The sequence below is a fragment of the Plodia interpunctella genome, chromosome 10, assembly GCF_027563975.2.
Source record: "Plodia interpunctella isolate USDA-ARS_2022_Savannah chromosome 10, ilPloInte3.2, whole genome shotgun sequence".
Taxonomy (NCBI): domain Eukaryota; kingdom Metazoa; phylum Arthropoda; class Insecta; order Lepidoptera; family Pyralidae; genus Plodia; species Plodia interpunctella.
Window position 1 is genome coordinate 5,520,704 of NC_071303.1, and position 12,205 is coordinate 5,532,908.

The window sequence follows — 12,205 nt, forward strand, 5'->3', positions numbered from 1 at the left end:
TAGTTTTATTTTGAAGTAGTAAGGACCTCCCTTTCCATCACATACCTGCGTAGCTACGCAGGTATGTGATGGAAAGGAAGGTACCAAGGTACCTTTCTGTTGCGACGTGCGTATATTGTTTTACACGCTGTACACTGTTATGTATTGTATGATCTTTGTGGCTCAACGATATCGTTTTATATACGGGAATAGGGTATATTACGCAAAGCTCAGCGCAGATGGCGCTACTGGTACAACTAAGGTAAGGCAAAAAACGCCAATTTTCAATATTGTTGCAGATTTACGACCAGAAATACCTTCTACGCAATCGTGGTGCAAGTTTAAAGGAAAAATTATTATTACTATTATAATTATTTTTATTTTAGGTTATGTTCTGCATTATTTGGTCAAACTGGTCATAAACTGATATAAACTTGATTTTGACTGAAGATCTTACCTGTATGAAGTCCAAGCGATTTTTCCCAATATTTCGGCACCCGAATATGCTATATTGTTGTATATTTTCACTAACGAATGCTTATATAATGAAAGGATTAATAAAGTACTCTAAAATAAACGTTTTAATCGACATAGCAAAAGGCGGCAAAGCTTTTGTGTACCTAACATACGGTGTTGTACTCTGGCGGGATAAATTTGCTGTAATACTCCCTATTTCGATGCATGGATGCGTGTGATTAAAAACACCCCGTCTGAACCGACGGGCGGCAAAAAGGCCGTGTTGTGTGATTTCCTATGAGCGAGTTACCTAGGTGCATACAACTGTCAATGTCATTACGTTATTTTCATTACAGACAAAATATAATTCCTCCCATGAATGATTTTTTTAAGCTTTGTTGAGTTGAGCTTCAGAAGAAAGAAAATTATAATACATACGTGCATCTAGTTCTGTAAAATCTGAAATATGGATGATCCAGATCTAGAGAAAATAAGGCAGCAACGTATTGCTCAGTTACAGGCACAACATGGCGTAAGTATATGTATCTGAGGAAAAGATTTTTGTTTGGTTAGGATCTTGACAATCTTCATTTTTTATACATCGAAATTATAATGTAGGTATAATATTTCAAACTGTATTGTATACAGATGTACTATAAATTATTTCAGAGTACCTAGATATTATAATGTGAATTTTTGTTTTGTTTTTAGAAGCTTATTTTTATATACACTTGCCACAGCAAGGATGGACCACAGCATACAGACAGATACATCCATAACCTTCAAATATGTTTCTGTTTTTGCACTCTACATCCCAGTTATTTATTTTGTTCATTTTAACTTTAAATGCAGCATTTCCTTTGGTTAATGTTATACTTGTCTGTAAGACTTCTTATGATAGATCTAATCTACTATTAGGTATATGAATATTTTCCTCGTGATCAGTAGTAGTTCCTAATTTTATACATAATGATTTATCTTTTTAGGGTGGTGACCCTAATCAAGTCAAGGCACAGGAGGAACGCATGCAGGCAATGGAAGAAGCAAAACACACCATACTTGCACAAGCACTAGATCAAAATGCAAGAGCCAGACGTAAATATATTTAATTTTGACAAATTTACAACATTACAACTGAAATAACAACTGAAAATACCTATTTCCTGAAAATATCTATTTCCTGAAAATACCTATTTCCTGAAAATACCTCTCAAAAATTTATTTGTACTTATTTTCTTAAAACACAATTAGCCTAAATAATGTACAATTTCAATTTTACGTTGTTTATGACACAAAAGAACTTTCTTTTTGATAAAATTGACAATGCATATTTTATTTACAGTAAACACAATCAAAATCAGCAAGCCAGAGAAAGCAGGTATGGTGGAAAATATGATCTGCAGAATGGCCCAAATGGGACAAGTTCAGAGTAAAATCTCTGAACAAGAACTCATACAACTTTTGGAATCTATCAACCAGCAGATGCCCAAAACAAACAGCTCAGTGAAATTTGATCGAAGAAGGGCAGCTATTGATTCAGATGATGATGACATTTAGCAGACTTCTACATGTAGGCAAACCAAATGATGGTGTACTCTGACATCATTTTAATGGCACTACTGTCTGGATGGAAAAGGCATCAGGAAAAATAATTCCTCTCTCAACAGCCTCTTGATTTCCAGTTGGAGTTTAGCATTTGGTTTCATAATAGCTTTATTTAAGTTTATACAATTACCTAATGCCTTAATTAAAACACTAATATTTTATTATTAAATAGTTTGTTTTAAATACAACTCATAAGCTTTGACAGTGGCTGGTGGTAAAAACCTTGATCTTTGGCTTTTCCAAGTATTATCATAACATTTTTTAAATTAATATTGTATGTTGAACTGATTATGTAGGTATATTTTTAAAATCATACCTGTAAGAAATAGTTCGAGTTGTTGACACCACTGACTGGTTTTATTACTTTTTTTTGTCTATACCTCTTCAAGCTTAGTTACATCACTGGGAAATTACTTCAACAAAAACTAAAACATAAAATATCTGTTTAATAAAAATCATGAAACTAAGATTATTTTCTTTCATTTAAATTGTTATATACATGGAATTAGTATGTATTTCGGAGCACCTAAGTACTCATATTACTGGAAGTATTGTCTAATCTATGACCATATACACAACAAACATTATTAGGTTTTATCTGTAAAGGTATGTATCTATCACGGTACAATCTATAATTTCCATAACGAATTTTTAACGAACTTTTTTCTTTAATAACACATTTAGCATTCATATTGTTATTTTTGACTTCTCAACTTTCAAGGTGTCGAAATAATGTGTAGACATTTATCGGTAGGAATCATTAATTGCACCTTTGTAACGTGATGTCATACAATGATTAGATAATTAAAAAACGGCGTGTTGTTCCGCCCTATAATAGGACCACTCCATAATATCCTCCCGTGGATGTCGTACGAGGCAACTAAGGGACACACAGCCTAAGCAGCTGATAGGTAACGAAAACATTCACAAGGATGGTTGATGGCAGGCAGGCAGCCGGTTGTATAATCACAGCTGAATCAAGTTTATTGTTCTTTTTTCTTCATGTTTACCCAGGGCTTCGCGGCTTCACAACTCCGAACGTAACCGGGAACATGCAGAGATGAAAGAGAGATAGGTACTTTCAAAGATATGATAAAAATAATATCGCACATTTTTGGACTGTTCCAAACGCTCCATACTAAATGATACCCTAACTTGACGTCACGTCACGACTGAGTAATAAAAGCTATGTTTATTCGACAGGTATGTAGGTACAATCCTCGGTACATAGTTGAACCTACAGACCATTTAACCAAAATGGTGGCCGTCAGCACAAGTTTAATTAGAGATGAAAGTATTAGAAAGGATTTTTAGTGGTATTATTTATAAAGAAATAAATGACTATTTTGAATTTCGCGGGTAACCACGAAAAATCCCATGAATAACATTTTTATCTCTAATTAAACCTGCGCTGACCTATGGTTCAACTTATGTATTATATGTTATACCTTAAATATTGCGTTCGTGCTGTGATGAATGTTTTACAATTTTCGGTAGGCAGGTACAGGTCCTTATCTCTAGACATCACAAGTAGACATCTAGGTATTCTGTGTATAAATGTGCTATAGAGTAACCTACCTACTAAGTTAATTAAAGTTATCTATAGGTAAATGGTCGTCACATCATTACACACAGGTGCAAAATTAAATCTGTTGTCTAAATCATAATTATCACGCTATATAGGTACTTACGTAGTTAATCATTAATCAAACAGATTTATATCGATTAGGTAGTCATATAGGAAGATATAAAAGGGTTTAAAATAATATATTTTTCAATCGTTTTAAAATGGCGTTTCATAAGAGCCTCTTTCTTTTGTGCGTGGGCGTATCGGTGGTGGTTGCCGGGAGGTCTCCTCAAGCAGACAAGATCGAGGCTTTGTATAAGACCCTTGGTGGCGTTGGGAGAATATCTGATAATGTTCTTGAGGACGCTAGCTTAGATGTTGTAAGTAGATTGAAATTAAATCAGTGTTTCTGAAATGGTTAGTTACCTAAACATTTCATAAATTTGGTTAAATTCTGTTAAGCAATCTGGCCGTGAACGTTTCTATTTTCATGGCTTCCACATGTTAGCAAATATTCTATAAGTACCTACATTCAATCTTAGGTACATGTCATGAAAGTATAGAAGTTTTATGTCCGTGCTTAAACTCTTATGATATTAAAAATACCAGGTTATAAAACGTAAAAAGATGCAAGATATTAAACTTATTTAACTTATTTTTTAGCCCGAACTGGTTAGGAAATACAACTATCCTTTAGAAGAGCATACCGTGTCGACTGGGGATGGCTACATCCTGCGCATGCACCGCATCCCGCACGGCCGAGACAGTCACAGCACCCCAGGAGGCCGGTCAGTCGTGTTCCTCATGCATGGATTGCTGTCTTCTTCCGCTGACTACGTCCTCATGGGTCCAGGTTGCGGACTGGGTAAGTGATCGTTTAGAAGTCTTCAAAAAGTTTGCCTCATATTATCGAGTGGAAACTTGATTTGGAACGATAAACATAATAATTTTTCATAATGATATGAATGAAATAAAATACGAGCTAACGTACCGGCGAAATGCAGTTTAAAATAAAAGTTCATGAGGAATTGAGAACCTCCTTTGTTTTGTAGTAGGTTAATAAATCTCCAAACTTTCTTACAAAATATTATCTTCCTGCGTTTGATTGCTAGGTATTAATTTTGTACAGGCGCTTATAAAGTAACAAAGAAAGAAAGTAATAATTTATTGCAAACAAAACGAAACGTATACAGCGTAAAGTAAACGTACCTGTATCGTTTAACATTGTTTATGTTGCAGCATACATCCTGGCTGAAGAGGGTTTTGACGTGTGGATGGGTAACGCACGTGGGAACTACTACTCTCGCCGTCACACCAACTTGAACCCCGACAGCCTTTTGAGTACGGCCTTCTGGAGTTTCTCGTGGGATGAAATCGGGAATATAGATCTGCCTGCAATGATAGACTACACCCTCAGAGTGTCCGGTCGAGACCGACTCCACTACGTGGGTCATTCCCAGGGAACCACATCGTTCTTCGTGATGGGCTCGCTTCGCCCGGATTATAATGCAAAGATCATTTCTATGCACGCTCTAGCCCCAGTCGCGTATATGGCAAACAACCAAAACCTTTTATTGAGATTTATATCTCAATACGCCAATAATATTGAAGTAAGTGTGTTGACATTATATTTTATTTTCAGTCTTTTCAAGTTTTACTACCAACTAAAGTGTCAAGAAGATTAGTTGATACCTTTACATTAATCATAGTTTCAATAATGAGTACAATTAGCCCGCAGGGCAGCTTGTGGCGAGCTGTTGGGGAGTAGCGACCCCACGGACCTGAGTGCTCCCAGGGGAGGCCCCTGTTCCTCAAGGTCGGAGTGGAAACCGAGAGGTAACAGGACCCCTACCTCTGGCTTGCCTTCATCGGCCGGCCAGAGTGGAGTCGCGAGAGCTATATGCTCGAAGGGTGGTAGTGTAAAATGTCATAACGCCGGGGGCGTCTGACTGGATCACCACGATTTCGCGCCCCACAGACTCACCTCTCTACACCCTTAGCCGCCCACGTCAATGTTGCCCCTTCGTCGCCAATCACGGCGACTGATTTGAGGGGCCCATCTAGTGTGCAGCAAGTCACCACCTGCCACTGAATAGTCGGTTATCATGATTATGGCAGATGACCGAACTCTTTGCAATAGCCCGTTCTCAGTCCATCCAAATTTCATTCTATAGAGCAGTACTTCTATCCATTATTCTGCAATAGTTCACACTCCCGCCGAGACCTGCTCCGGCCGACCGGCATATCATTTCATTGGTATATAGTATATATTAGTTGATTTATATAGGTACAGCATTACCTAGGGAATGTATCATCTCTAATAATACCACTACAATCAATTTGTAATTCAGCCTTTATAGTAAGATAAATAAGTGAGGTATTCATTTCCCTAGTATGCAATGATTATTTTCAGTTCGCATTATCTCTGATTGGCGTTGGAGAGTTCCTGCCTAACAACAATGTGATGACCTGGGCTGGCCAGGCTTTGTGCATGGACGAGGCGCTGTTCCAACCTGTCTGCAGTAATATACTCTTCCTGGTCGCCGGGTGGAGCCAAGATCAACACAATGCTGTGAGTGCCTTGGATTTCGAACAACTTGTACTTTAAAAATAAACTAATTACAGAATATACTTACATCAAATGAAGGCGGTTTAATATAGGAAATAATTGAATATTAACCATTTTCAGACTATGCTCCCGGTGAAGCTGGGCCACACCCCAGCCGGAGCCTCTGCGAGACAGTTCGTGCACTACGGGCAAGGTATAGCCGGGAAAGAATTCCGGCGGTATGACCACGGAACCCTGCTGAAGAACCGCAGAGCGTACGGATCCTGGAGTCCCCCTCGATATGACCTTTCCAGGGTTACCACCCCTGTCTTCTTGCATTACTCCGATAATGATCCGTTGGCGCATGTTAATGACGTCGATAGATTGTTTAGAGAACTCGGAAGACCCATTGGAAAATTCAGGATTCCGTTAGCGACTTTCAGCCATTTGGACTTCATTTGGGCTAAAGATGCAAAGTCGCTTCTATTCGACCGCGTTATCAGCCTCATCAAGTCAATGGACCTAAATAATTTTGATAAATCTACCCAAACCTAAATCTTGGAATAAATAGATAAAGGTGATATGATGGACTATCAATACACACTTATACCACTAGTGTGAGACTGATTTATATGACAACAAACAAATAAGCAATATTGTGTAGGTACGCCAATAATACATTATTGGCTAAATTCAAGTTCTCCCGGTAAATTTTCGAGTATTTTGACCGCCTGCCGTCATTACCGTCCTTCAAAATAAAGAGCCACAGGTTTATTATTCATAAATTAGGGTACTTACCTAGCAAAAAGATTCTTGTTTTTGTAGAAATTTGAATGTGGGTAATTAAGTACGGTGATCGAAATGCTCAAAAACTCACCCTCCCACACCACTTATATGCACACACCACAGGCACACCGTTACAAAGTGTTATATATATAATATAGATAATATCGATGTTGTTTCAGTCAAACTACTTTTACCAACCTCTTCAGTCAAAAGTAGTTTTGACTGATTTCGTTATTATCTGGCGATATTTGTTGGAGAAATTATTGTTGGGGATAACCACGGGATAAGAGAAGCTAAGACATTCCTTTATCACCTCTTATTACAAAGTGTATCTCTTAAACTAAAATAAATATTATAATAAGTATCTTTGGCAATAAAGTGATTTTTATTATTTATTATTATTTTATTGTTGCCTAAGACTCGCTATGGGAAAAAGAGACAGCACGTGGACGTTAAAAATACTACGAGTTTGTATGTTATGGTAGGCCTTCAGAACTTTCGGCCTAGCTCTCGGCTCGCTTCCTTAAACATGTTTATATTTTCTATTGAGTAATGAAATCTAGTATATTTGTTTTTTTTTTGTTCACATTTATTTGCGTATTTATATTCATTTATTTTCAAACTAAGTATAAAAGGTGTATTTATATAGACAATTAAATGCCACTCATATAAAATAAATGAAACACAGTTTAAAAACAAAAACAAATACTTTCTACCAAATCACGTAAGTGCAAAACATACTCGTCAACTCAATGCGACTCTTACGGCGATGATAGGTGGCGAGTGGGCGCTCGGGCGAGCGATTGAGCCGCGAAGTACGTTGAGTTCGGCCATTTTCTGGCCGAAACCGAAACTAACACCGGAACTAGGTTTCTTGGCCGAAACTGCCCGAAACCAACAACAAGTATCCAAAATATTGTAACATGCTGTGGTGTCACATCTTCACCTCGCCCACAGATATAGGTACGTAGCAATTGCCATGCCCACAAACCGGGCGTCCTAGCTAAGCAAAACTTGCGACAAGGCAGAGTGAGGCGGTGTGATGTGACGATATCTAATCGTATGAATGTACCGTACCTATTTAGTACTTACTTTAGTAATAATAATCATTTGGCCAGAAAATAAAAATTTGGAGGGGAGTAATAAAATTCAGCCGGCAATTCTTGTTCCACAATCTTACTTACTATTCGGGCTCAGTGGCTCAAAATGAATCTTGGTCTCCAACACAAGAGCGTCACCGGTCGCGCGCCAGCTTCTGCCAGTCGTCACTATATAGCTAGCAGCTCGCGCAGGTAATATCCAGCACGCCACTTCAGCGGTATCTGGTATGATCGATCGATGATAAACTCTCTTCACTGGACGGATTTCTACATCCTCACAAAATGGTCGAGTCAGCGAAGTCGCTGTGCCTTGTACTCGCCCGTAATATTAGGCTCGCCGACTTGCTCTAATAATCATAATATTTATTTGGACAGCAAGAACTGATCAGTAATATTTCAATTATTTACTCACCATAAGTTGCTGACTAATTAGCTTTTTTAATTAACTAACTTTTTAGTTTTTGCTTGTAAAATATATTTAACAAGCAAAAACTAAAAAAAACAAAAATCCCGCCTACGACATAATAACAAAATACGAATACTTCGCTGACCGTTTGAATAACGCCAACAATATTTACGTGTACGTATACGCATAGCATCGCATCGCATTGTACTCTGCGTTGGACGCTGAGTTTATGTGACGTAATTTTTTTATGCGCGAAGTGCATTGATTTGAGTTGCGTGGTCTGGGCGTTAGTGGGAGGTCCTACTCAGTCAACTATATTATTGTATTGTAACATTTGATGAACCATGTGCTCTAATTAATATATGTTTGCCTTCATTTATTTTTTCATGGTGCCAACTCAAAATATCACTTAAAATGTTTAAATAGTAGTAGTATTGACCAAATCAATTGAGAGTTTAGGCTGTGGTATAGTTGTGAAAAGAAACACATCAGCAGTATATAATTATCGAAGCGTTGATAGAATGAGTATAGCACTTACCTCACGCAAATCTTTAAATATGATTAATTACACTGAAAATGCACTTATCTGTTTGACAGTACGTAAGTGAATATAACATAACAACATATTTATGGGGTGCCTGATTATTTTTATCAGCGATCCGATCTCATACCGTTTGTGATTATGCCAATAATTTGTCATATTTAAATCTTGATATTTTTAATCTTAATGTTTTGAATTTTTAAAAAAGAAAACAGAATATGAATTCTAAATAGTAGTTATTTTCTTGCCAAATTGAAGCATAGTTACAGTAAGTAATTGAAGCATGCCGCTTCGAGATTTTCGTTTTTTACCTCGCCCCATGCTGCTACCATTGATGTGATGTATCTTCTCACAAGCGGCATGATATCAGACAACATCATTTAAGATGCTAGATTAGAGGTGGTAAGTATTTTATGTACTTAAACATCAAGGTTTTACCCGAGCGAAGCCGGCAGGGGTCGCTAGTAGTTATACTAGTAGTATAAGTATGGGATATTTTTAACTATCGTAATTAAGGCATTGAAATCTTAAGTTGTTTTTGTTTTTAATTCCTGTGAAATAATAGATGCTTAATCTGTTATAGGTACAGTAAGTACTATAAAAATAAGTACTATAAAAACAATATTTGTTGGGGTGCCTGATTATATTAATCAGCGATGCGATCTCCTACCGTTTGAGATTGTATTTATTTTATCTTAAGCGGTTGAATTTATAAAAAGGTGTAAATATCTTGTTTTATACAGTATTTTTTTACTAGACTGAAGCATGGCGCTTCGAGAGAGTATTTTTGTTTTTTGCTTTGCCATATCTATGGCAGCAGCTGGAAAGTCACCCCATGCTGCTACCATTGAGGTGTTGTATAAGACGCTTCTCACAAGCGGCAGGATATCAGACAACATCATTGAAGACGCTTCTTTAGATGTTGTAAGTGTTCAAATTTTAGTATCTAAGTTGGCCCTCAAAATCAGCAGCGATGCTGTAGAATAAAATAGTACTAATTGAGATAATTCAATCAGAAGCACAAAATAATATTAATTTGTTGAAATGCAAAAAAAAACAATATCGGTAGGTAATATCTATGTACATAACTATGGTACAGAACGCGTAATATACCTATGTAGTATGAGAAAGGGTAGTTTAAAATAATAAGTACGTATGATTGTAGAAATTATGATTGATCGACTTGTCATTTCTTGTAGCCTGAACTAGTAAGAAAATACAATTATCCGTTGGAAGAGCACACGGTGACGACTCCGGACGGCTACATCTTGGGCATGCACCGCATCCCGCACGGCCGCGACAAGAACAACGTGCCCAGGGACAGGCCCATCGTTTTCCTCATGCACGGACTCGTGTCGTCCTCAGCTGATTTCATTCTTCTAGGTCCCGGATGTTCTCTTGGTGAGTGAAGGTGACAATTATTAACTAAAAAATTAGGATGGGTATAGATTTCTAATGCGAATCTTAAAATTTAGCATGCCATCATACATCATATTTTTAAAAAGTTCAGTATACTTTTTCACTTTAACCAGCTTATTGTTTATGGTTTTTTGCGAAATTAATGCGTTGGTGTAACTTAGCTTAATTTGATTAAAAGTAGATTAGACCTAATAGTTCAAATAATTTTCAGCATACATATTGGCCGAAGAAGGATTCGACGTGTGGCTAGGCAACGCTCGCGGTAACTACTACTCACGTAGACACACGCGCCTGAACCCTGACAGTTGGTTCAGCACAGCATTTTGGCAATTCTCTTGGGACGAGATAGGAAACATTGACTTGCCTGCGATGATCGACTATGCTCTGGCCGTGACTGGCCGTCAAAGACTCCACTATATTGGACATTCTCAAGGAACTACCACTTTCTTCGTTTTGGGTTCTCTCCGACCAGAATACAATGCAAAGATTATTTCCATGCACGCTCTTGCACCTTCGGCATACATGGAACACAGTCCAAATCTCTTATTAAGGTTCATATCTCAATTTGCGAATAATATGGAAGTACGTATATTTAAACTTGGTAGTTTACTTTGAAATAATAATTATAATCGAACAAAATAAAGTACTTATGGAAATTAAGTTATTCAAATGAAGTTGTTTTTCAGTTTGCTCTGTCACTTCTTGGGGTTGGCGAATTCTTCCCTAACAACAATGTGATGACTTGGGCAGGTCAAGCTCTTTGCATGGACGAAGTGGTGACTCAAATCCTATGTAGTAATATAATTTTCCTGATGGGCGGCTGGAACGAAAGTCAACATAATGCAGTGAGTAATTTTTAAAATTATATTTCAAACAGTATAACTTGTTTATCACTTTGATAACATGTTATAGTTTAAGTAATTTGATTTTCCTTTCTCATTTGAAATAAGATTGCTTTGTACCATACTACCCAGAGCAGCTCATTCTAATTAAATTTAATTCTAAATTCGGAACAACTCTTTCAAACTCGAATGGTTTGATGTGGAGCAATTGTGAAACAAATTTTCATCGTGTAAACAAAGACTAAGTAGATTACATTGACTGAAAGTTCTAATTTGATTACAGACGATGATCCCAGTGATAATGGGACATTCTCCAGCGGGTGCGTCCGCGAGACAGTTTGTGCATTACGCCCAAAGTATCGCTGGCAGGCAGTTCCAGCGGTACGACCACGGTACCCTGCTGGCTAATCGCAGAGCCTACGGAACCTGGAGTCCTCCTCGATATAACCTCTCCAAGATTACGACTCCCGTGTTCTTGCACTACTCCGACACCGATCCCATGGCTCATGTTCGCGACGTGGACAGGTTGTTCCGGGAGCTTGGCAGACCTATTGGTAAATTCAGGGTTTCGGAGCCAAAATTCAGCCATTTTGACTTCATATGGGCCATCGACGGCAAGGAACTCCTGTACGATCGCATTATTAATCTTCTCTGGTCCATGGACGCCAATGGTCTTTACGGCGACATTAAAGTATAGTAATACAATTAACAGATATGTGTTTTATTTTAAGTTCACATTTATTTTTATTTACTTTATTCTTAGGTAAGTAAGTAAATTAAATACCGGTCTCAACGGGCTAAGCAAGCAAGAGATGGCTTTTATTTTAGGTACAAATTAAAAAAGTTATAGTGAATAAAAGTTTTGAGATTGTTCAGGTGATTGTATCGCGTATTAACATTTATATGGAAAAAATCCAATAGTCATCTAATACGAAGTGTATAGGTATAGGTACATA

General features: G+C 37.5%; 2 protein-coding genes and 1 long non-coding RNA gene across 3 annotated transcripts; all 3 read left to right on the forward strand.

Annotated features, from left to right (window-relative positions):
* The first annotated feature begins 5 nt into the window (after window positions 1-5).
* On the forward strand, window positions 6-556 carry LOC135309803 (uncharacterized). The gene is made up of 2 exons (XR_010370017.1): window positions 6-241; window positions 279-556. It is a non-coding gene; the product is annotated as an uncharacterized LOC135309803 (long non-coding RNA).
* A 235-nt stretch (window positions 557-791) lies between these two features.
* PDCD-5 (Programmed Cell Death 5) lies at window positions 792-2,507 on the forward strand. The gene is made up of 3 exons (XM_053750948.1): window positions 792-967; window positions 1,422-1,530; window positions 1,778-2,507. The coding sequence occupies exons 1-3, from the start codon at window positions 902-904 to the stop codon at window positions 1,990-1,992; spliced, it is 390 nt and encodes a 129-aa protein (XP_053606923.1). The 5' UTR covers window positions 792-901; the 3' UTR covers window positions 1,993-2,507.
* Window positions 2,508-3,795: 1,288 nt separating this feature from the next.
* On the forward strand, window positions 3,796-11,958 carry LOC128673230 (lipase 3-like). Its single transcript, XM_053750936.2, has 8 exons — window positions 3,796-3,987; window positions 4,271-4,472; window positions 4,847-5,217; window positions 6,021-6,179; window positions 10,188-10,389; window positions 10,619-10,989; window positions 11,094-11,252; window positions 11,533-11,958. The coding sequence occupies exons 1-8, from the start codon at window positions 3,829-3,831 to the stop codon at window positions 11,944-11,946; spliced, it is 2,037 nt and encodes a 678-aa protein (XP_053606911.1). The 5' UTR covers window positions 3,796-3,828; the 3' UTR covers window positions 11,947-11,958.
* The last annotated feature ends 247 nt before the right edge of the window (window positions 11,959-12,205 follow it).

What these genes read in the sequence shown, in the direction of transcription:
- LOC128673230 (XM_053750936.2), top strand. Translation starts at nt 3,829, where the DNA reads ATGGCGTTTCATAAGAGCCTCTTTCTTTTGTGCGTGGGCGTATCGGTG. An exon ending in AGGACGCTAGCTTAGATGTT is followed by an intron (nt 3,988 to 4,270) that starts GTAAGTAGATTG and finishes CTTATTTTTTAG; the next exon opens with CCCGAACTGGTTAGGAAATA. An exon ending in GCCAAGATCAACACAATGCT is followed by an intron (nt 6,180 to 10,187) that starts GTGAGTGCCTTG and finishes CATTTCTTGTAG; the next exon opens with CCTGAACTAGTAAGAAAATA.
- PDCD-5 (XM_053750948.1), top strand. Translation starts at nt 902, where the DNA reads ATGGATGATCCAGATCTAGAGAAAATAAGGCAGCAACGTATTGCTCAG. An exon ending in AGTTACAGGCACAACATGGC is followed by an intron (nt 968 to 1,421) that starts GTAAGTATATGT and finishes TTATCTTTTTAG; the next exon opens with GGTGGTGACCCTAATCAAGT. An exon ending in TCAAAATGCAAGAGCCAGAC is followed by an intron (nt 1,531 to 1,777) that starts GTAAATATATTT and finishes TTTTATTTACAG; the next exon opens with TAAACACAATCAAAATCAGC.